The sequence below is a fragment of the Apium graveolens genome, chromosome 6 (assembly GCF_009905375.1).
Source record: "Apium graveolens cultivar Ventura chromosome 6, ASM990537v1, whole genome shotgun sequence".
NCBI lineage: Eukaryota > Viridiplantae > Streptophyta > Magnoliopsida > Apiales > Apiaceae > Apium > Apium graveolens.
The window spans coordinates 162028048-162053820 of record NC_133652.1 but is presented as its reverse complement, the minus strand read 5'-3'; the positions used below and the strand labels follow the sequence as shown (position 1 = coordinate 162053820).

The 25773-nt window shown below is 34.8% G+C and overlaps 1 protein-coding gene across 3 annotated transcripts; it reads left to right on the top strand.

Moving 5' to 3' along the window:
* Nucleotides 1–10423: 10423 nt before the first annotated feature.
* On the top strand, nucleotides 10424–23869 carry LOC141664321 (protein REDUCED CHLOROPLAST COVERAGE 1-like). Of its 3 annotated transcripts, none has more exons than XR_012551960.1 (25): nucleotides 10424–10581; nucleotides 10786–10871; nucleotides 10975–11036; nucleotides 11798–11890; nucleotides 12842–12914; nucleotides 13009–13275; nucleotides 13404–13468; nucleotides 13548–13679; nucleotides 14112–14153; nucleotides 14296–14823; nucleotides 14951–15108; nucleotides 15452–15983; nucleotides 16062–16124; nucleotides 16205–16306; nucleotides 16844–17161; nucleotides 17252–17344; nucleotides 17443–17544; nucleotides 17771–17875; nucleotides 18076–18209; nucleotides 19065–19248; nucleotides 19526–19657; nucleotides 19900–20012; nucleotides 20646–20736; nucleotides 21202–23378; nucleotides 23668–23869. XR_012551960.1 is itself a non-coding variant. In XM_074470247.1 (25 exons), exons 2-24 carry the CDS (start codon nucleotides 10808–10810, stop codon nucleotides 23245–23247), a joined length of 5550 nt encoding a protein of 1849 aa, XP_074326348.1. In that variant the 5' UTR covers nucleotides 10424–10581; nucleotides 10786–10807; the 3' UTR covers nucleotides 23248–23280; nucleotides 23668–23869. The 3 variants fall into 3 exon arrangements, 1 of the variants encoding a protein (XP_074326348.1); XR_012551959.1 differs by having other exon boundaries at nucleotides 13009–13326; XM_074470247.1 differs by having other exon boundaries at nucleotides 13009–13326; nucleotides 21202–23280.
* Nucleotides 23870–25773: the final 1904 nt, after the last annotated feature.

Genomic DNA, 25773 nt, shown 5'->3' with positions numbered 1-25773 from the left:
TCTTGTGGCACTGCGGACTTGGTCATATTAGTGAAAATAGACTGCGGACATTGCATAAGGAAGGGTTGCTTGACCCCTTTGATTTTGAATCATATCCTACATGCGAGTCTTGTCTATTGGGTAAAATGACCAAATCTCTATTTAGTGGACATGGAGAGAGAGCTGCAGATTTGCTAGGATTGGTACACACAGATGTATGTGGACCAATGTCTACGCAAGCCATGGGTGGATTTTCATACTTCATTGCTTTCATAGATGATCGATCTAGATTCAGATATGTGTATTTGATGAAACACAAGTCTAAAGCCTTTAAAAAGTTCAAAGAATATAAGTATAAAGTGGAGAAACAAACCAAACATAGTATTATAACTCTTCGATCAGATCGAGGTGGTGAATACTTGAATGGTGAGTTTCTAGCTTATCTCAAAGAAAATGGTATAGTCTCCCAGTGGACTCCTCCATATACTCCACAGTTGAATGGGGTATTTGAAAGGAGAAATCAAACTTTGTTAGACATGGTTTGGTCCATGATGAGCTATGCGAATCTTCCAGTATTCCTGTGGGGTTATGCATTGGAAACCTCAGCATATTTACTGAATCAGGTGCCTTCCAAATCTGTTCCTCAAACTCCATATGAGATATGGAAAGAAAGGAAACCAAGTCATAAACACGTTAAGATTTGGGGATGTCCAGCTTATGTCAAGAAAGTTGACCCAGATAAGCTGGAATCTCGATCTGTAAAATGTAATTTTGTGGGATATCCTAAAGAGACTTTAGGGTATTACTTTTACACCGATCATCGGGTGTTTGTCTCCAGACATGCTACCTTCTTGGAAAAGCAGTTTATCCTTGAAGGAAACAGTGGGAGCAAAATTGAACTTGATGAAGTTCAAGAAGCACAAACTACTACGCATCAAGTGGAAACACCTATTCAGACTGAACAACCTTCTGTGGAACAGCCCATTCGTAGGTCAGGGAGAGTGTCTCGCCAACCTGAGAGGTATTATGGCCTTGTCATTGAGAATGACAATGAGTTGTCAATCATTGATGATGACGACCCTGTGACCTATAATGAGGCTATGAGTAGTGTTGACTCAGAGAAATGGCATAGTGCCATGAAATCCGAAATGGAATCTATGTATACCAACCAAGTATGGACTCTGGTTGAGGCGCCTGAAGGTGTTAAGCCTATTAGGTGCAAGTGGGTATACAAAAGAAAGATTGGAGCAGATGGGCAAGTGGAGACCTATAAGGCCAGGCTCGTGGCAAAAGGATTCATAAAAAGACAAGGGATTGACTTTGATGAAACTTTTTTGCCTGTAGCCCTGTTAAAATCAATTCGGATTTTGCTTGCGATTGCTACTTACTACGACTATGAGATCTGGCAAATGGACGTGAGAACGACCTTCCTCAATGGGAAACTTGAAGAGGAAGTGTATATGACACAGCCAGATGGTTTTCTTTCCAAGGAAAATGAACACCTAGTGTGTAAGCTACTACGAACCATAAATGGTTTAAAGCAATCTTCTTGTAGATGGAACATCCGTTTTGATGAGACAATCAAAGAATTTGGTTTTATCAAAAATATAGATGAACCATGTGTCTAAAAAAAGGTTAGTGGGAGCGCAGTAACATTTCTTGTATTTTATTGAAAGAGGAGACGTCAAGAGAGTTGACACACATAACAACGTAGCAGACCCACTCACAAACCCACTTTCTCAAAGTCACTTTGATCGTCATAAAAATAAGATGGGTATTAGATACCAGAGTGATTGGCTTTAGTACAAGTGGGAGATTGAACGAGATGTATCCTAAGTCTAATCATGTATGATGATTTAGGAATAACTTTTATGTAATCTATTTTGATTTCATTGATATTAATAAAAGACTTGTTTTGGTTTTATTGCGGGTTTTATCTATTTAAGTGTTTAAATAAGATATACCATAGTTTAGAGTAAAGCTTTTTATGGATTATGATGAGATCATAATAATGAGACCTAAAAGATGATAACTCTAAACTTAAATATTTCCTGGTCGTAGGATTACTAACTGGTAATTAGTAATCCGCAAAGATTGGTACATACTATGCTTGCTTCATTATGAAGGATGTCTGTTCTCATAGACATTTGTGTGGTGACACTATAGCTAGTATGTAGGTGCTTATTATAGAATAAGTTCACTGAACATGACTCACACTGCTGAACAACTGATGGAGTTCACTCACATGTCAGCAGTTGTTCACATAGTGATAGTTGTACAAGTATCCTTAGACTTGAGGTCATCATAGTCATCTTGTGTACACTGAAGTATGCTTTGGTTTAGTTCTTAGTCTCCAGGAATAATTATAAGGGCTCTACTGGGTATAGGAATTTGTACACGAAGATAGTGTATGATCAATAAAGGATCTACCCCTTCCAGTGAAGGAAGAGAATGTTCAATGCTGATCCACTTATGCTAGTTCAGGAATCTCTGGCCAGAGTGAATGAAATTAGAAAGGAGTTTCTAATTTACATTAAATAGAACTAAGCATAGTGAATGGGAAAGCAAATGATTAAATAAGATAGGCTTGACACAAATTCCATGCCTTGTATTTAATCGTGACATTGCAGGGTAGAAGGAATTGATTGTACGGTAACTACCCACTAAATAGGTTCTTGCTATTCTAAGCAGTGAATTCGTATTATCCGGATAGTCGCGATATGCTGAGAAGTATCCCTCACGATGTAGAATAAATATGATTAATTAATAAATTAATCATATTTAATGAATTAGAGAATTTATATAAATAATGATAAAATAGTTTTATTATTATTTATTTCTACTACCGGCTTAATATTGAACCTACATGGTCACACCATAAAAGAGAATGATTTAATGGTGGATGAATTAATTAATAATGGCTGGTAATTATTTATTTGTGAAATAAATAATTAATTAGCAGATTTAATAATTGATTAAATGAGATTTAATTAATTCTTAATATTATTAATTAAGAATTTAATTTTGAAAATTAAATCAAGTGAGAGAATTATCTTTCTAAAGTGTTTAGAAAAGGGATTAATGATTAAAAGGTGTTTTAATTATTAGTTAATTGGTTAATAAGAATAATCAATTAAAGGGTTAATAATAATAATATTTTATGGAAAATTTTTAGCTGAAAATTTTGCCTATAAATATACTATTATAAACCCTATTTGCAAATACCCCAAATAATTAACCCTAATTCTAAAGTAGAACAAGAGGGAGGCAACTAATTCTCTTAACCTCTTCCTCCTCCATCACATTGTACTCTTGGTGGATACCGGTGGAGTGTTTCACACTTGAGGAGCAGCTGCTAAGGATTTCCGTTCATCGTTCTTGGATCGCTATTAAAGACCTCCATCTTTCCATTAACGTAAAGCTTCTTAAGGTAAACATACTGAACTATGAATTAAATATTATTTTTCACATGGATCCTGCGGAGGGTTTCGGTTTTTTTAAGATTTAAATTTATGTTTTCGTTGCGTTTATGTGCTAAAAACCCTTCAGATCTCTTGTCCATTTTCTCTGTTGTGGTAGATTAGCTCTAGATGAAGAGGCCTCATAGTTTTATTGATGAGTGACTGAGTTTTGATTAGAAGAAACTCCCCCTGAGTTTATGGATCTTTGACTTGAAGTTGGGGTTCTTTCTGCTTGTGATCTGTATTGGCTTTCAACTCCTATTGATGGATCAACGAATGTTGTTCTTTGCCTTTCGATGGATGATGCAGATTGTCTTTCAACGGATGATGCAGTTGGTCTTTTGATGGATGTTGAGTTATGTGCTTCATTAGTTGTAGATTTTCTGCATATCCTTAGATATGATTTCTTGATCACTTTCATCATCACTATCATCACAAATCATCTCAACATTATCAAATTTGAGGCTTTCATGGAAATATCCATCTTGCAGTCCTTCAATCTTTTTGTCATCAAACACAACATGTACAGATTCCATAACAATGTTGGTTCTGAGATTGTAGACTCTGTATGCTTTCCCAACTGCATATTCAACAAAAATGCCTTCATCTGCTTTGGCATCAAACTTTTCATGCCGATTAGTTTGATTCCTTAAGATATAGCATTTACAACCAAAGACATGAAGAAAGTTTAATGTTGGCTTCCTATTCTTGAACAATTGGTAGGGTGTCATGTATTTTGCTTGATTAACCAAAGAATTATTTTGAGTGTAGCATGCAGTATTTACAGCTTCTGCCCAAAAATATGTTGGTAACTTTAATTCTTCCAGCATTGTTCTTGCAGCTTCAATAAGAGATTTGTTCTTCCTTTCCACCACTCCATTTTGTTTTGGAGTTCTTGCTGCTGAAAACTCATGCATGATCCCATTCTCTTCATATAATTATCTCATCACTTAATTCTTGAATCCAGTTCCATTGCCACTCCTGATTCTTCTTACTTTGAAATCAGGATGATTGTTGACTTGCCTTATGTGATTGATGATGATTTCACTAGCTTCATCTTTGGATTTGAGAAAATATGTCCAAGAGAACTTTTAGAAATCATCCACAATTACTAGGAAATATCTTTTATTTGAGATGGAAAACACATTGACTGGTCCAAATAGATACATGTGTAGTAGTTGAAAAGGTTCCTGAATTGTTGAATCAAGCCTATTTCTGAATGATGCCTTGATCTTCTTTCCTTTCTGACAGGCATCACACAGTCCGTCCTTTGAGAATTCCACTTGAGGAATACCTCTTACCAAATCTTTCCTGACTAGCTCACTCATAGTCTTGAAGTTAAGATGGGACAACTTCTTGTGCCATAACCAACTTTCATCTTGACTTGCCTTGTTAAAGAGACAAGTGACAAATTCTGCATTTGATGAGTTAAGTCAGCTAGATCTAAATTTCCTTTTCTCACACCAGTATGAACCACTTTGTTGCTAATCTTGTTGCTCACAACACATGCTTCAGAATTAAATGTTACTGAGTTGCGCTTATCACAAAGTTGGCTGATACTCAACAAATTTTCCTTAAGTCCATCCACTAGGGCAACTTCCTCAATGATGACATTATCCTTTGAAATCAAGCCATATCCCACGGTATAACCATTGATGTCATCTCCAAAAGTAATACTTGGGCCAGCTCTTTCCTTGAACTCAGTGAGCAGGGTAGAATCTCCAGTCATGTCCCTTGAGCACCCACTATCCAAATACCAAAGATTTTTTATATTTCCCTGCACACAATAAAACCAAATCAAGTTGATTTTGGTACCCAAGTTTCCTTGGGTCTTATTTTGTTAGCCTTTTTCATATGTTTCTTAGGCTTGTCCTCATTTGACTTAGGTATTTGAGTTTTATCCTTAGTCAGTTTAGTAGAACCCTTAAGACCATTCATCATTGCAAAATTATCATGCACAGACTCGTTAACATGGAAAGACATATTTTGTGCAAACATGTTATTCCGGTATGGCATGCTAAATGGCATTTGTGGCATATTAAATGCAGCATAGTAAGGATTTTGTGCAAATTGCATGTTAGCATACTGTGCATTCAAATTATGTGCATGCATAACATTCACAGGCATTGTAGGCATACTTATAAATGAAGGAGGTGCAGACATGGGAGCAGGCATAGCAAGTTTGCAATTAAAAAACAAATGATTAACACTAGCATACTTAACAAAGATTCTTCTAGGTGCATATTTATCTGGTGTGTAGTTGTTATGTTTGTTAATTCCTACTTTCCCAATCCTATTATTTTTTCTTTTAGACTATGTTTTCACTTTAATTTTCTCCAATCTGTCATTCAATTGCTTAATAGACAGATGCCCTAAATTGACTCTCTTGTCCTTTTTCACTTGACTAGTTTCTCCTGGAACAAAGTTCTTAGAAACTGATCCATATTTCTCATTTAACTTAGCTAGCTTGGCTTTGCTAACTGGCTTTCTTTCACTCAACGGATGTGGTTCCTTGTCTTTCGACGAATAATTCTTTTGATTATTCGACGGATAAAATTCATCATCCGTCGAATCCACATCCGTTGAAAGTCCTTCACCAAATTAGAATCAAGTTTTTCCTTGCTCTTTTTCCAGGCTTCATCACAGAAGGATTCGATACCTTGAACTTTAGTAATTTGAGCATGGACATCTCTAGATGATTTCCATGCCTTAATTACTTTCTGTTCCCGTTCAAGTTGCTCTCTTAAAATATCCTCTTTCTTTAAGGATTCAGTTAGTTCATCTTTGGCAATCTTGCACTCTATTTTCAGTTTCTCAAACTCAACAAATTGAGTTTCTAACACATTGTTTCTTTCACTTAAAAAAAATGTTCTCTTTAAGTTTAGTGTTTTCTCTAGTGAGAGACTTGAGTGTAAGACGCAGATGATATAATTCAGTAGACATGTCATTTATAGCATCATTACACTCAGCTTTAGATAAATGTGCTAGATTAGTGGTGATTACCTGATTACTGGATGAACTGACCTCTGTTTCATCTGATTTGTCCATAAGTGCTAGATTGACATAGTTTGTATCTTCATCCTCTTCTAGTCCATCAGTAGCCCAGTCATTTTCTTGAGTTAGAAAAGCCCATTCCTTCTATTTAAGTAACTCGAAGTATTTCTTTTTGTAATCCATAGGCTCAAACTTCTTTCTATCAGAATCAGGCTTTCTACATTCATTTGCAAAATGACCACTCAAGCCACACTTGAAACATTTGAATTTTGACTTGTCAACCATGTTTCTATTTGGCTTGGATGCTCTAAAATTCTTCTTGAATTTGAGCTTGGCAAACCTCCTGGATAGAAAAGCTAAATGCACATCTATGTCATCCATATCATCTTGACTAAGATGGTCTTCATGTTCAGCTACTAGCCCTTTTTCCTTGACTTCACAAACTCTAGGGTTTGGTGCAAATTCAACAGCTTCAACCTTTATCTCCTTCTACTTTTCTTGCTCAGCAACCAATGCAATGGATCCTCCTTTCTTTCTTCCTTTCTCCAGCTTCTCATCTTACTCTATTTCAAGCTCATAGGTCTTTAGAATCCTATATAGTCTATTCAAGGTGAATTTCTTGTAATCTTGAGAGTTTCTTAGTGAGACTGTCATAGGCTTCCATTCATTTGGTAGAGATCTAAGGAATTTGAGGTTTGAGTCTTTGTTTGATAGACTCTTCCATGCAACGTTAGAGCATTCAGCAGTTTTTGAAATCTACTGAAAATGTCAGTGAGTGAATCACTTTCTTCACTATGAAAATGCTCATATTGTTGAATCAAGAGTTATATTTTATTTTCCCTTACTTGCTCAGTTCCATCACATATAACCTGAATAGTATCCCAGACCTCTTTAGCAGTTTTATAGTTTATAATGTTGTCAAACATGTCACTATCAACACCATTAAATAAAATGTTCAAGGCCTTCTTATCCTTATGAAACTGTTCAATATCTGGATCAGACCATTCTGCTATAGGCTTTGGGATGGATGTTTCATTTCATGTAGTAGCTCTCATAGGGACATGTGGACCTTTCTCAATGCAGTCCACATATTCTTCATCTTGAGAGAGGAGATGCAGGTGCATCTTCACCTTCCAATGGTGATAGTTGTCTTTGTCCATCAATGAAATTTTTATTCCAACATCTTTTTTGCTCATCTTGTTAGTTGTTGTGAACTTTAAACTCTTTGTTCTTCAAGAGCTTGCTCTGATACCAATTGTTATTCCCTAACAATCTAAAAAAAATTACAGAAGGGGGGTTGAATGTAATTCTGACTACTTTTTAAATTTTAAGAACAGTTCTACTATGAATATATAACTGTGTTTGATATGTTTATGGTGCGGAATGAAAGAATTTATGTAATCAAAATACAAAGTAATCAAATACAAGTATTTAAAAACTTTCTGGTGGATTAAACTTTTCCACCAGAGATATATATTAATATGAGAACTTTGTGATGCAATATTTGCACACAGCTGCTTACAAGTTGAACTTACAAAGAACAGAGAAATTCCTTACAGATGTAGCTTCATATATTTCTCTGGTAATTGCTTACTAACTTGGTTGTCGTTCTACTTGCTACACTTGATTTATATATTACCAAGTTACATGATAACAAGACAAACAAATAAGATAAAATATTTCTAGTCTAATTTCATGCTTCTTCATTTCTATCCAGCATCTTTGAATATCTTCAGTTTAGTATGGAAATGAAAATGCTTCTTTGTTCTCTAAACCTTATAAATAGGCTGCCACATTCCATTTTATATACAATCAATGCATGTGATTGTCAAGTCACTATCAACTGTTCTTTTGAATTTGTTCATCCATTGAAACTCAGTTAGATCATTCGTTGAAATTCTGTGGGATCATCCGTTGAGATTTTGCTGGATCATCTGTCGAGAGTGTGGTTGGTCATCCGTTGAAGCTTTAGTTAATCATCCGTTGAAGCCTTGTGGAACATCCGTTGAGACTGTCTTCATAGTAGTTAACTCTATTTTATTTATACAAGATTACAAGACATCCAATATTTACAATTAGCCAACCTATCTTGCATATCAATCTAGTAGTCAACATGACTTAAAAAAATTCTACAACATTAAGTTCTCCGAGGCATTACAATATACAGAAATGTGCTATTGAATTTTTGTAACATAAGCGAACCTTTCAACGGATGTTAAAGTGATCATCCATTGAAGGCTACAAAATCACTAAATAGAATCTATTAAGTGTTTTGTTTGACTTATCATCGAGTACACAATATATTCCTAACATTGGTGGACCATTAATTTTTATTAAATTAAATAAATTATATAAAAAAAATTCGATACATCTTAAGTGAGGATTACAACAATTACACACTCCAACTTCATACTCCTAAATTTAAAAAAAAATGAAAAAATATTTTAAGGTTTTAATTTCCACCTCTGTACCAAAATTATTGTAGCCAGACAATTAGAAACTTGCAAGTAAGGGTCCAATCAAGCCAAACTGAGTCGAATACTGTCAAACTCGACGCGAATCGATTAAAAAGTTAACTCGATTAAAAAGTTTGGGTTGAATCTGGATTTCGAACCTTTAATTTCATGTTTGACTAGGCTCGAGTTCGATTCGAAAACTTGAATTGATTTCATGAAATACAATTGATAAAATCTCGAATATAATTGTTTCAGTTTGAGTTCGATTCAATTAAAGTATGAAATACATATAAAAAATTGAATATTTATGTAAAATACCATGTTAAATTTTTTGGAAATAAATGATAACTGATAAAAGTATTTTAAAAGAGTAAACTAAAAACAAAACTAAATTTTATTATCAAATGCCATGCGTTAAAATACTATATAAGCCTTCTTTATATAGGCTACCCATTTAACAAAATATCTAACAAATAGCTAACCCTATTCCACTAACATCTAATCTAAAATTTCAAATAATACATTATCTAATAATTATTCAAACACTATTTCTAAAAACCTCTTCAAAATTAATCCAAAAAACAATTCAAATAATTTTGAATTATTATTTCCAACACTCCCTCTTAATTTAACATTTTTCTTCCCTGTGATGTACTTGTCAACACCACCCCCATTATTGTTGATTACTTCCCTTCACAATTGTTTCAAGGAGCACTTGTCTTCCTAATCTCTTTAAGGAGCACTTATTTCCTATTGATCAGTGATGTCCCATCACCATTGGATCCATTCTCTCCACTTTTCTTCAAGAATCACTTGTCTCTTATTGACCAGTGATGTACTTCCCATCACCATTGAAGCCTTTCTCTCCACTTTTTTTCAAGGAGCACATAATCACCAATAACTCAAAACAAATATGTATTTTTTTTACGCCTTGAGACACATTTTTCATGAATCTCTAGCAGCACTACCATCATATTTAATAATAAAAAAATTAAAATGATAACAACTCGAGTAATTTGAAATTCGAACTCAGGTAAATAAAGAATTTGAATAGCTCCCCCTCTAGGTCCACTAAATTATTTCTGAATTAAATTCAAATATATTACGAGTTGAGTTAGAGCAGCTTAGAAACACAATTCATCTAAAATCATCTTTTAAGAACAAAAAGAATGTTAATTTTAGTAATAAGTGTGACGTGGTTTGATGCAGGCTGCACAATAGAAAGCTAGTCACCTAATCAAAAAATCATTAGGTTTTTAATATCTTTGAAATAGTAACGTCCAATAATAAAAAAAAAATTACAAAATCAACGTTTTGCAAAAATAAATTTATAATTTTGTTCATATTATCCAAAAACTATAAATGATGAAAAGAATACTAGTCAACCAACTTTGGAGAATTATTTCATTTCGAACATCTTAAAAAAAGAAAAGCACAATAATATATAAGAAAATAAAATGATACCTGGGCTAGAAAGAAACTGGCAAACTGCGATATAACGCCAAACAAAACATACATAAATCTGATCCTTAAATCTTGACCCTTCCTTTCTTATCACTCTCACAATCTCCCCCATCCTTTCTATCTCTTCCTTCATTTTTCTTTTCTCCTTTTTATTTCAGTTGCCCAGGCCTTCATTTTAAACACTCTCCCGCAAAAACATACATACTATCTTCATTTACATATATATGGTAGGTACATTAATGAGGTTTTACTGTCGACTTGTTACTACTGCTTAGAACTCAGTCATTAATCAATTCTCACTTTCAAGCTCATGTCATATGTTGTTCTATTTAATGGACATTGGACTATTGTTTTTGACTTGGGCTTAATTTCTAGAATATTTATTATTTTTCATTAGTAAGATTGTCTTGTGATTATATTTTTTTTCTTAGCTGGTTGAGCTGAAGCACGAACATGGCACCAAACAAGAATGGAAGAGGCAAAGCCAAAGGAGACAAGAAGAAGAAAGAAGAGAAATGTATGAATTACATTCAATTTATAATTACATAATCTTTACTTCAATACTGACATTGGATTAATTTTAATGTGTATATTTAACTAATAACTTAAGCTTAATGCAGTTCTTCCGGTTGTAATGGATGTTACTGTCAATCTGCCTGATGACACTCAAGTGCTTCTAAAGGTTTGATATTTCATTTTTATTCAAGTTGTTGATAATATTTCTGTGAAGCACATTTCTTCATCAACTATCTTTGTTTTCCAACATGCAGGGCATGATTTATCTTTTGGTTAGTGGTCAAATTTGAATTTAACACAAGTGCTGTATAGACTACATAGTTTATGTTAAATTTTTTTAAAAAAGAAACCATCCTTTCGCTAATTTAGTAATTTTGTGAATATTGGAATTTATTTTGATGTATGACCCTCATGCTCTTAAATCAGGCGTGGATAAATTTATTTATAATATCGGTTTTTTTAATGTGTGTCCAAGTGCACACAATAGGGTCCATCAATATTTATGATTAGAAAACCAATCAAAATAAACCAAACTGAGGGGTGTTAGTGCTTATTTTGTGTTTTTGGGCACATATTAGAAAACTTTTTATAATATTGAGCTTTTTATTATCGGTATTTCTAATGTGTGCCCAAGATAAGTACTAAATTTTATGAGTTTGGTGCATTTTTATTGGTGGTGTTATTGTAAATGCATGGGTCCATCAATATTTATGATTAGAGGATCAATCAAAATGCAACAAACTCATTCAGTGTTTATTGTGTGCCCTAGGACACAAATTAGAAAACCCGTTTTATTATTATACTTTATATTATCAAAACACACATGTTTATAATTTTTTTGTAGCATTAAATAATTCCATTCCATTATTTAATGCATATTTAAGTTATTTTTTTCCTGTGCTTTTTTTTGATTTAATCATTGATCAGGGCATATCAACGGACACGATTATAGATATTCGGCGGCTGCTGTCCGTGAATACTCTCACCTGCCACGTCACCAACTTTTCGTTATCTCATGAGGTAAGGATACATTTTTAAATTTGTAGTAGGAGCAGTGTTAAAATTTTCGGTTTTTTTTCAAAATTTTCTCGAATAATAATTAACAAGCAATAAATTTTATTTTTTAAGCGTACAGAGTTTCAATCGATCCATGTTATTACTAAAAAATTGTCTGAGTATACGTTAAAACATGATAAATCAATATTTTGAAAGATATAAATTGAAAAAATGAACCTGATTCCCAAAAAGAAAACTATTGTCAACCCAACTCTTCATATAGTGGATGGGGCTGGGTCAACTTTGTTTGAGTTAAAATTTAAATAAAATTACTTAAATATTTTTATGATTCAAAATTATAAATAAATTTAATTAGAAGTTGAAGTATACCTCATAATTTAACATAAAATAAATATTATTGGATATTATACGTATCGTGTACTTTTTTAATTTAAAATCAATAACTTATTGTGTGTTATCCGTAAAATAATAATTTTATTTTGAATATATTATTTATTATAATATATATATAAATTAAATTTTCAAATAATAATTCTATAATTATAAAATCGGGTAAGGTTGAGTTAGTAAAAGTTTAAATTTTTTGAATCTTGACCCGACCCATTATATTGGGGTTGACAAAATATTAAATTAGTTAAATTTGGGGTTTTGGATAATTCGGTTCTGTGGGCCGAAAAATGGCGAGTTAATTGAGTTCGGTTTTACAATTTGGTCAGTTTTTTGTTCTTGTTTTTGAACTTTGGCATTGATTTTGAATTTTGGCCTAAATGTATAAATAAGGAGTGAAAAGTAAGAAACTAAGTAGGGGATCATGTTTAGTTTTTTATATTATAAAATTTTACTACTATTTTAGAAAAAAATTAAAATCTAAAAAATAATAGAGAGCGTAAAAGTTTTATTTAGTATGATAAAGAAGTAAACTAATATTCCCGTTTTGTCCTTAAATTTAAACAGGTAAGAGGACCCCGTTTAAAAGATACAGTGGACGTTGCTGCATTAAAGCCCTGCGTCCTCACTCTAACAGAAGGTAAACTACATTTTGTTAATTGCACGTGTAATGACGCCGTTCTGTACTGAGATGTAGGCAGATTGTCGAATTTACCCCTTTATATCAATCGCAGAGGACTATGACGAAAAGGGCGCGACGGCGCATGTTAGAAGGTTGTTAGACATCGTTGCTTGCACCACCAGCTTTGGATCGTCGGCGAACAAGGAAGATTCCGGCAAAAATGCGTCGGCTATGCAGGATAGCAAGGCCTCCAAAAAATCTCTGCGGAAACGAATGTCTCCGCCGCCGGAGAAAAGCTTGTCGGTGTCTCCGTCATCTCCTCCCGCTTCCAGTGATGTGTCAGTTGATGGAGAAATGGACAATCTGAACCCTAGGCTTGGTAGCTTTTACGACTTCTTTTCACTCTCTCATCTCACTCCTCCACTTCACTGTCAGTTCTCTCTCTCTCTCTCTCTCTCTGCCCTCTCTCTCTCTCAAAACTAACTTGATGTATCATAAATGATGCAGTTATAAAGAGGTTAGAAAGACAGCAAAAAGATGGAATTTTTGTTGATCATCTTTTCTCTCTTGAAGTAAGTTTATATTTACTTACTATTTAATTTTCCTTGTTAATTTCTATAGTTGTTTTAACAATTAATATATTTTATGTAGGTGAAAGTTTGCAATGGAAAGCTGATCAATGTTGAAGCTTGTCGAAAAGGATTTTACATTGTTGGAAAGCATAGGATTCTGTGCCACAATCTTGTTGATCTGTTAAGGCAGCTGAGTCGGGCCTTTGATAATGTTAGTGTGCTTTTTAGATCATAATGACATGCATCCTTGATTTCTTAGTGTTTCATGTTTGTTTTGAAATCTCGGTGGATCTTTATGATAGGTACTTAACTTTTGCTTTAATTGTATCTGGAATTAAGTTAGCACAAGTTTTTTGGTGAGATTGGTTTTAGTTATGGTGTAATTTGATGGCAGACGTGTTTAGAAGTTTGATATCACATTGTCTCTGATATGACATAACGTTGTATATGTGAATTTACTTAATGTACATGGTTTATTAGATGGAAGGAAATGATTTAGTGAGTTTATTCCCTGCCTTGATCCTTTCCACAGAACAGAGTTGTGGATACATCTTTTTTTTTTAATATACCATGTCTACTTATCATATGCTTCTTAAGGACCAACAAACTTCTGCAAGTTTTAACACGTGCTGTACCTATGCAGGCATATGATGATTTAATGAAAGCATTCCTGGAACGCAATAAGGTAAGGCATCGCTTACCAGATATATTTGTAAATGAGCTGCCTTAAAACTAATTTTCAGTTGTTCTTTTTATGCCCTTTTACACACTTATAAACCATGCAAGTAATAGAGGTATCAACCCTACTTCTTGCTTTGTCACTGTAGTTTGGGAATCTCCCCTATGGTTTCAGAGCCAATACATGGCTCATACCTCCTGTTGCTTCACATTCACCATCAGTTTTTCCTCCTCTGCCCGCGGAGGATGAAACATGGGGAGGAAATGGAGGTGGTTTCAGAAGGGATGAAGAAAGTGATTTGCTACCTTGGGCTAATGAATTTCGGTTTGTGGCATCTATGCCTTGCAAGACACCCGAGGAGAGGCAGATTCGAGACAGAAAAGCTTTTATCGTACACAGCCTATTTGTAGATGTTGCCATCTTTCAAGGCATTCTGGCCATGCAAAATCTATTGGAAAAATCAAGTTTGAACAGTTCAGATCTCAAAGTCGAGCTTGAACCTCATACAGTGAGAGTAGGGGACTTGAGTATAACTGTTATGAGAGATGCTATGAATGCTAGCTGCAAGTTGATTACCAAAATTGACGGAGCTCACACAACTGGGGTAGAGCAGAAAAACTTGGATGAGAGAAATCTTCTAAAAGGGATCACAGCTGATGAAAATACTGCTGCCCATGTAAGAATATCACTAAATAGTCAATTAATATAAGAAATTGTATTACCTTTATTCTTTTGTTTTTCTGTTGATGAAAAGGCTAATTTTAGACATAGTGAAACTGAAGAGAATTCTGCATTTAATGCAGGATATTTCCACTCTGGGTGTTGTCAATGTAAGATTTTGTGGTTACATTGCTGTTGTGAAAGTTGAGGTGGATGACAGCTTCAAAATAGGTCCTCGATCAGAAAACATTGAACTTCTTGATCAACCTGATGGTGGTGCCTGTGCCCTCAATATCAACAGGTTGGTACAGAATGTACATTTTATATGACATATAGTTTTAGAGATCTTAACCCATTTTGCTGTAAGAGGAGATATTGTATTATCTCTTTCCATATCTTTTTCCTTTTTCCTAACATTAGAAAAGATATTAGCCAGAGCATACTTGTCGTGTCATGCTTTTTGACATAAGATAGAATCAATTTCTCCGAGTTAGATATTTAGTTCAAAAACTCCTTCTCAACCCACACCGTACCCACAGTGTCCTATATTCTATCGCAATTTAAGTGGGATGCTCAGTCATTTTTTCTGTAAAAATCATTATATGTGTAATTCTTTTATTAGTTTAAACTCTTCCTCTATGCAGTTTACGAAAGCTTCTTCATAAAAGAACAGATCCTGAAGATAATAAAATGCTACCAGATTTACAGAATTTGGAACATGCCAAGTTCAGTTCTGCTGACAAGTTTGTCGAAAATCTTTTGAAAGAGAGTTTGAGTAAGCTTGATGAAGAGATACTGCAAGGGCATACATTCTTAAGGTGGGAACTTGGAGCCTGCTGGATTCAACATTTGCAGGATCAGAAAAAACTGGAAAAGGAAAAGAAACTGTCTATTGAGAAGACAAAAAACGAGGTAAAGGTTGAGGGGCTTGGTACATCTCTTCGGTCCATGAAAAATAAAAACAAGAACCTAAATGGGAGCAAAGATGAACTGTTGCCTGACAACTTAAAATTGACTGCTAATGGTAACCATGGAGAGATAGACAATATCATGCTTTCTTCCCCGGAGTCTCGACTTGAGGTGAATTCCAGTGAAAATGAGGTAGAACTTAGGAGGTTGATAACTGACGATGCCTTTACTCGATTAAAAGAGTCAGAAACTGGACTTCACAGCAAGGTAGTAGGTTTTAATTTTGTCGTGTTGTTCTTCTTTCTTCACTCGGGCAAATAGTGACTTGCTGATTGTAATTCGCAGTCTTTGCAAGAGCTGATTAGCTTGTCTCAGAAATATTATGACGAGGTTGCACTACCGAAACTAGTAAGTATGGAATTTATGTTATTTTATTGCATGTTTCTGTGAACATTATATTATCATCTCAACCATCATATCATATGTAGGTCGCAGATTTTGGTTCCTTGGAACTTTCCCCGGTAGATGGAAGGACTTTGACTGATTTCATGCATACACGAGGTCTTCGGATGCGTTCTCTTGGGCAAGTGGTAAGTGCCATATGATCCTGCCATGTTCGGAACATATTTGAGCATTTGAACTTAAAAAATGTTTTTTTATGTGCATTTAGTTTAAATAAGTAACATCATTCTTGTCAAACTTTGACTTGTATGTTGTGTATTTGAATGTGGTGCTTTACTATATTTATATTGATGTATCATGTCATAAATGTATGAACAATTTTCTTTTGTTAAGGGGATATCAATCTCAAGCATTTATGGAGTAATTAGCTACCAAGCTTAAGTCTTCGCTTAAAGCATATGATATCCCTCCTCTCCTGTCCCTCTCCTCTGCTCGAATTACATTTTAAAATCATTGCGATAATGGGATAAAATTTTAAATATTCCGTCATACTGCATGTCTTATGTCCAGTTTCCAGAACACAAGTTCCATACTTAATTTTAATTAAAAATCACTTCTTGACTTTGCTGAGAATATTTGGTAAACATTTGATGCACTAATAAGAAAGAATTGCCTACTAGAATTTTTTTTGCTTAATAATGCTTCTTCATTATTTTTTTGACCAGGTTAAGCTGTCAGAAAAGTTATCGCATGTGCAATCTCTCTGTATACATGAGATGATAGTACGAGCATTTAAGCATATTCTTCAGGCCGTGATTGCCACAATAGTTAATACAGATGAAATGGCAGTGGTGATTGCTTCTGCATTAAATTTAATCCTCGGATTTTCTGAAAGTGAACAATCTGATGACTATTGCGGAGTTAATCCTCTTGTCTGGAGATGGCTAGAGGTATTTCTAAAGAAACGTTATGACTGGGACCTTAGGATCGAGAATTACAAAGATGTGAGGAAATTTGCAATTCTTCGTGGATTATGCCACAAGGTATTTGGTACTTTCTTAATCTTTAGAATCACAATCTACATTATGGAATATGGATATATGGATTCTCATCATTCCAGAAAAAATATATAGGTGGGTATTGAGCTAGTTCCAAGAGACTATAATATGAAATCTCCAAGACCTTTCCAGAAAGTAGATATTATCAGCTTGCTACCGGTACATAAGGTGAAGAAGTACACAATGCTTTGATTGGGTGATTTTCTTTATTAAAATTTACTTACTATGATAACGGTTGTTTGTTCTTTTCTTTTGGGCTCTTTCAGCAAGCAGCATGCTCATCTGCAGATGGGCGACAACTCTTGGAATCATCTAAAACAGCTTTAGATAAGGGAAAACTTGAAGATGCAGTAACCTATGGTACAAAGGTAATATATCCGCCAATGTCCTGAGGTCTTTCTATCAGAAATATGAATCAGTATTGTTTTTCTTTCCGGCTAACATCAGTGACTATTGTATATTGTTCTATTCTGCGGAATGAAAGTTTAGAAAACCAAGACCAAAGAAAAAAAAAATAATTCTTAGTAACAAACATCTGTTGAAATTGTCCTTTTAATTGGCTAATACTAATGTGTGCTTCACTTGTATTTTCAGGCTCTTGCGAAGCTAGTTGCAGTTTGTGGTCCCTACAATAGGATGACAGCAGGAGCTTACAGTCTTCTTGCTGTAGTTTTATATCATACAGGAGACTTTAATCAGGTCTTTTATATAATAAGTCTCTGATTTGTAGTTATTTTCTACAAAATAAAGATAACAATCTTGCTAAACCTTTTGCTAAGAATCCCCTTGTCTTGTCTACTAATACTTTGGCCATAAATCAAACTTATCTAGGTTGATATGGTTTAATTTATAAAACCTACATCCATTATGTATCTAAAACACACAAACATCTATTGCAGGCTACAATTTATCAGCAAAAGGCATTGGATATCAATGAAAGGGAACTAGGACTCGATCATCCAGATACGATGAAGAGTTATGGGGATCTTGCTGTGTTTTATTACAGACTTCAGCATACAGAGCTCGCTCTAAAGTATGTTTCATTAATATGAAACTATCCAATTACTTTGTTTTACATAAGAACCCCCATGCGTACTGCTTCACCCTTGTTGACGTGAAGTTGTTGAGCATGTTTTAAATGTAGAAATTCCCTTGTGTAGTAGCTTGATCTGAGTACTTTAATTTGGATTGCTTAAGAAAATGGTTCTTGATGTATTAGAGTGGATAAAAATGATTCACCTAGCCTACCCCTAACAGTTTGCAATTAAAGCTTTGTTGTGGTAATTATCTGCTAAAATGATTTGAAGTCTTGTTAAGACCGCCCTTTTTGTAATTCCCTGAAAGTTGGATTTGTAGCTGCTCTTTTCTCTTTGAGAACCGGATATTCTGGTACGGTTGTCTGAAGTACGTAAAATTATTGTGTCAGTCTTAGCTGTTAGAACTTAGCACTTATAATGACCTATTCACTTGTTCATCTTAACAATCTTAGCTAGCTAGCTCATTTAGAACCTGGGAGGAAGATATATTACATATTTTCTTACTAGGACATTAATAGATTTACTAAAGAAAAACTTTAATAAATAATGACAGTTTGACACACTTCGTAATTTTTTGTAGCTATTATAGTGATGTAATATACTAGTTTTGGTTGATATTGTTTAATTTTTTAGTTATGTTAACCATTCTTAATTTTTTTCTTGAATTGATGATCCTGATTTCTTGATATATTTTGTGTGTTTTTAACGGGATCTCTAGGACCAAGTTCATAATGGTCAATTTTAAAGCCATATTTGTCAAAGGCTGTTATCACTTTTGTGTCTTATCCCTGTTATATATGTTATAATCTTTATAAAAGTCAGACCTTCTAAATCAAAATGTCTATGTGAAGGTATGTTAAGCGTGCATTGTATCTGTTGCATCTCACATGTGGCCCATCTCATCCAAATACTGCTGCGACGTACATCAATGTAGCTATGATGGAGGAGGGACTAGGAAATGTACATGTTGCCCTTAGATATCTCCATAAAGCACTGAAGTGTAACCAACAGTTACTTGGCCCAGACCATATACAGGTTACTCCAGATATGTATTATTATAATGTTAAAGTCTGCAATTTCATTTTTGAAACTTATGTTGGCAATATGATCTCAGAAACAATATTGTTTTTAAAGAAAAATTTGCATACTATACATTGAGTTCCTATTGTGCTTGTTAATATAATCTTAAGCTAGCTAGGCCCTACATCATAGTCATGTCAAAATTACTTATGCTGCAATATTTTGCATTTACATTTTACTATAAGGTTGCGTGTACCTTTGATTTATATTTTTTTCGTTGCTTATTTTTCAGACTGCAGCAAGTTACCATGCTATAGCAATTGCACTCTCCTTGATGGAAGCTTATCCTTTGAGTGTTCAACATGAGCAAACTACCTTGCAGATTCTAAAAACAAAGCTGGGGCCAGATGACCTGCGCACACAGGTACCTGCCATTCTTTTAGGTTCATTGATATCTGCACCTCTAGTGACCGTTGCTGTATCCCTCTTCCTCCTTGTCAATGGTTATACGTGATCATACATAAATATGACTGCCTTATATAATCTATGGATACATATTAAAGTTAGTAACTGCGGGTAACCGCAATTATTTCCACTGCTTATGTACGATAAGCATCGCCAGTCAATGACTTTGTGTAGTTCTGATTGCGAAAACCTATTGTGCAGGATGCTGCTGCTTGGCTTGAGTACTTCGAGTCAAAGGCTTTTGAACAGCAAGAAGCTGCACGAAATGGGACTCGAAAGCCTGATGCATCTATTGCCAGCAAAGGCCACTTGAGGTATATATTTTTTGCAGTGATAATTTTGCATGACCTCATTATATAGTTGCGTGTTACAATTTAAGGATGCATCGGTTACGTTGGTGGTGCGTCTAGGGGTTACTTCAACTATAATCTAAGTTCGTGTGTTTGGATGAGTAGTCTGGGATTCCAAGATAAGAATATATGTTCTTATATCCCACTATAAAATTCATTCTCTCTAGTATAATTATTTTAGTTACTGGCAAATTACTATTAAAGGCAGTGAGCTCATTTCTTTAAGCCCTTGTCCACCTTTTGTGGTTCACTTAGCCATAACATGTTTTTTCAGTTAATGGGCTTAATACAATACGCAAACATTCATACCTGCGTAAAAGTATTTAATGGGCACAAGTGTGGCTCAAATTTTCGAAAAGGTACATAATAAATTAAATATTATGAAAAATCCCCAATTATGAGGATCATAAGCTTCGATATGTATGCAGAAGGTCATATTAGTTATCCTATCCTTTAACAAGGAACTTAAAGTTCTGATGCATTGATGATAATCCTCCAATTTTTCCATCTACATATTCAGTAGTCAATTTTTATATGAAAGCTATTTTATGGATTCAATAAACCAGTTAAAAATATTCTAATTTGTTTACGCTATAGTGTGTCAGATTTGCTCGACTACATTAGCCCAAGTAATGATGCCAAAAGAAAGGATTCTGCCTTGCTAAAGAGGAAAAGCTATATTTCAAAGGTCTGTTTAATTTTCAGTTATATATACATATATAATCTTTTCTTTATATATACACACACACACACACACAAATATATATAATCTTGGTCTGTCCTTTTCATGCACTTACCGAAAAAATTGTTTCATTCATCAGTATTCTTTCTTCTTCAATAATGAGAAATCATTAAGAGCCCACTCCCTAAAAATGGATCTTTTTATGTTTTTTTTAATTATAATTAGTAAGAATAATTTTACGCTGATTCATTCACAATGATAAGAACTCTCTCAGCGGGAATAAAATCTACAAGTCAGTTTTTACCAGTATAAAGTTCTCACCGAGTTTAGGAAAAAGGTCGTGTTAGAGGTCATATCAGACCCTGACACTTACATGTTTACAGTTTTCTCGGCAAAAATAATGTTCATGTCCTCAACTGTATTAGTTTCAATTTTTTCTTAGTTTCATGAAGTAATTCTCTTCTTTTTCAGTTAAAAGAAAAATCGTACGAGAACTTTGGATTGGCAAGTTCTGAAGGATCTTTAAAAGATATGCCTCAAGTGGTTTTGGATGAACAGAAACAGTTTCCTGAATCTGAAGGTGATAGTAATGGGAAAATTGAATTCACAGATGCACCTCTTGAGTATGAACAACCACTTGAGGAAAGAATTCCCAGGGAAGAGCCTGTTCAATTGCAACCTCTTTTGGAGGAAAGTGCTCTTAAAAAAACTGTTATTGCTATTGATACCCTACGTGAATCAAACGGTGAGGGAGAAGATGGATGGCAACCAGTTCATAGACCAAGATCAGGTCGATCATATGGACGGCGACTAAGGCAGCGGAGAGCGGCTATGAGCAAGGTTTACCCTTATCAGAAGAAAGATGTGAATTCTGAACCAGAATATTTAAGAACACAGAGTACTTATCAAGATAGTAAGCATCAGATGCTAAAGAAACGAATTTTGTCTCCCGGAAGTTATGTTGAGTATCACTCAACAAAGAGTCCCTTTCAGGGTAATAAATTTGGTCGGAGAACTGTGAAAGCTGTAACATACAGAGTGAAGTCTGTTTCATCTACCAAGGATTCTACAATTGACAACTCAAAACTTAGCGAGAATGAAGCTGTTTCCAGACCTGTTTCCGCGGAAAGAGATGCTGGCGTAGTATCAATAAGAAGCTCAATAGTTAGCCTTGGAAAATCACCTTCTTACAAGGAAGTAGCACTGGCTCCACCAGGTACTATTTCAATGCTGCAAGTCCAGGCGTCCCAGAATGACTTTCCTGATAAAATAGAACTCATGGTGAGAGATGAAGAAACCAGTGGAGCAGGAGATAAGAAATTTGATGTAGCTGTTGATTCAACTGATCCCTTTAAAATTGAGACTATAACTGCTGTCAATCCAGAAGAAACATATTCAACCGCTAAGGACGAGGATAAACAGCCTGAGGTAATTTCTTCAAATGGGGAAATGACTCAGTCCAGCACTGAGAATATTCAAGGTTCATCTAGCATTGTTGAAGGTAAAGATCCTTCATACTTCACTTCACAAGAAGAAAGGGATTCAAATGAAAACCCTTCAGTTCCATGTTTTATTGATACTCGAGAAGTCCCCAACAAAAAGCTGTCTGCATCAGCCGCTCCTTTTAATCCTTCACCAACTGCCACACGTGGACCTCCTTTGCCCTTAAATATTGTTCTTCCTCCAGGTCCTGGTGATGTTACACCTGTTGGTCCATGGCCGGTAAATATGACTCTTCATCAAGGTCCAACTGTTAGTCCATCGTGCTCAACTCCTCGTCACCCATATCCATCACCTCCTCCAACACCAAACATGATACAATCTTTGCGATTTGTCTACCCTCCTCCATATACTCATTCACAACCATTACCAGCCCGTACTTTTCCTGTAACTAGCAGCCCGTTTCATCCCAATCATTTTGCGTGGCAACACAATGTGAGCCCTAACACACCAGAGTACATACAAGGCCCAATTTGGTCTGGCTGCCAGCCAATGGAGCTCTCTGTACAGGCATCTGTTGTGGAGCCAATTGCTGAACCCTATTTGGAATCAAATAAAGCATCTGATTTTGTTGTTATTTCTAGCAGTAATAATATTGACGTCAAGAATCAAACTAAGACTGAAGCAAAATTTCAGGAATCAGATGTTAGGGAGAACCCGAACGACGGGATGCAGTCAGAAACTGTTCAAGGAGTTCTAAAACCAGTTTTACATGGTGTTCCCTTTCCAGAGTATTTAATGGATGACAGTATCAATGCATATAGATATGCTGGAAGCAGTGGTGATAATTATGTGCAAGGCAACCCTCACAGAATTGGCAATGAGAAAACCTTCAACATTTTGATAAGGGGAAGAAAAAACCGGAAACAGACTCCGAGAATGCCAATAGGTTTACTTAACCGGCCGTATAATTCCCAGTCCTTTAAGGTCATTTATAGCAGAGTGATTAAAGAGACTAGAGCACCCACGTCTACCTGCTTTTCTTCAGATGATATGAGTACTCCGTGTGCAACTTAGGATTATTTCATAAGCATGCAAGATGATCAGAAGGTAAAGGATAATCTTTTGTTATACAGTATACACAAAGAAGCTGAAATTCTTGATGTGGAGCTCAATGAAATTTTGACCCTTCTCTTTTACTGTTAAAGGTGACTTTCTTGGATTAAATTTCTCAACTGCTACAAACTATCAAGTCTTAGCTCGATTACCATCTTCCTGAATAAAGTTAAAGGATTTAAATACACTTCTTGCATGTTTAGTCATTCCCTAACTTTCTTACAAGTAAAACTGGAAGTTCTAATCGACTGCTGGGATGAATTTTGATTAGTTGAAAGCTGATGCTTGCTGAGTCATACTATATGTAGAACTCTTACTTCTTTACTTTTTCCTTAGTTGATTTGGAAGGAACTAATGGGTTATCTGCTTGTTGATATGCAGGCCTATTACAGGAAGTTTTGGTCAGTGGATTTTGAGAGGTGTCCTTGCGGCAACCAAACAATTCAGTTAGACAGTTCTATTTTTTTCTTCTTTTTTGGTTCACAACAATAGAGGACTGACATAGTTTCTGATATCTTATAGCATAGACTTCGAAGTTAAATTTTATTTAATTGTATATTCGACATTTCAAAATAATTTTTGATGGTTTTGGCGTACTTAGGTGAAATAAATAAAACTAGATTATGCGAAATCAATGTAGTCTGGTTTTTCTTTACTTGTGCATAAAGAAGGCTTACCGGTGTTAGGTTTTCACTCATTGTTTAGCTTTGATGATAGATAGATATAGCAGCTACGTTGCTTTAGAAACATTCACCGATAAAGGGTTAAACAACCTTTATGAACAATTCGATATAAACCGTAATTTGACAGAGAGATTAAACGAGAGAGAAAGATTAGAGAGATAAGAGAGAAAGAGATTTGGAAATAAGAGTTAGTTATTTCATATTCTTGAACAAAACATACAAAATGGATTAATCAGCTTTATACAATTGGAAATGCTTTCAACTAACTTTCCTGCCTAATCTATCAACAAGTGGACCAAAGTCTAATTTTGACATATTTGACTTTTACGGGTCAATATCTCACCTCTTCTAAAAAGGCTTGACCTCAAAACTGTATAAGCTATTATTAAATGTCAAAATCAGGAAATTATCGAGTAAACTGAATAGCGAATTCCGAGTAGTTTCAGAGAGCGAAACATTTTTCCATTGAATTAAGAATTGAACCTGTATAATATTACTGATCTTTTGAACTCGATCTGCGAGCTAAAATGGCCTGAGGTAACTTAGAAGTAGTAGAATCCTCCATAAAATTAGGTAACACCGCAGTTAAGGGGTATAACACCATGAAAGATTTTGAGCTGAAAGACATGGAATACATCATGTACACTAGCATAACTGGGCAATCTCAACTTGTAAGTCATTTTACTCACTACACCAAAAACTTGGAAAGGACCATAATACTTGGGAGAAAACTTCTGATTAGTCCTCAATTGAACAGAATTCTGTCTATACGGCTGCAATTTCAACCAGACCCAATTATTGAGCTGAAATGCTCTCTCAGACCTTCTTTTATCAGCTTGACTTTTCATTCTGAACTGAGCTCTAATCAATTGACTCTTAATATCAGTAAGAACTGCTTCTCTTCTCTGCAAGCTTTTATCCACCTCTCCATTAGTAACTTCACCAGCTAGATAAGAAAGATGCAATAATGGAGCTTGACCATATATAATTTCACAAGGTGTGAGCTTTGTAGCAGTGTGAAAGTATGTGTTATACTACCATTCAAACAGAGGTAACCAAAAAATTCAATCCTTTTCATGTTTACTACACAGGCACCTTAAGTAAACCTCTAAACATCTATTTACAACTTCAGTCTCAACATTTGTTGCTAGATGATATGCAGAAGAAAGTAAGAATCCAGTCCCATAAATAGAGAACAATCCTTGACACAAAGTGCTTAAAAACACATTATCTCTATCACTCACTATTGATTTAGGCCACCCATGTAATTTGGATATATTGTCCAGATAATATTGAGCTGCATCAATTGCAGTGAAAGGATAACTTAGAGGCATAAAATGGGCACACTTGTTCAACCTGTCAACCACCACAAAGATAACAGTCTTACCATTTGATTTGGCAATCCAGTTATGAAATCCATTGAAATGTTAATCTAAACAGCTTCTGAAATAGGTAATGGTTGTAGCAATCCAAGATAAGCAGCTAACTCATTCTTACTATTTTAATAAATAGTACAATTCCTAACAAATTGTCTAATGTCTTCAATCATGCCCTTCTATTAAAACAATTGTTTAACCCTTTTGAGAGTTGAATCCCTACTAGAATGACCAGCTTCCGGGGTAGAGTGATGCCACCTAATAATCTTGTTCTCTAAATCAATTTGATTTCCTACCACTATCCCGTTTTGTCTCTTTAACAACCCATCATGATACACATAAGAATCTACAACCTGATTCTGCTAAATTTTGGTTAATATTTCTTCTATCAAGTCCTGCAAATTAGAAGAAACTACAGAGATGACCAA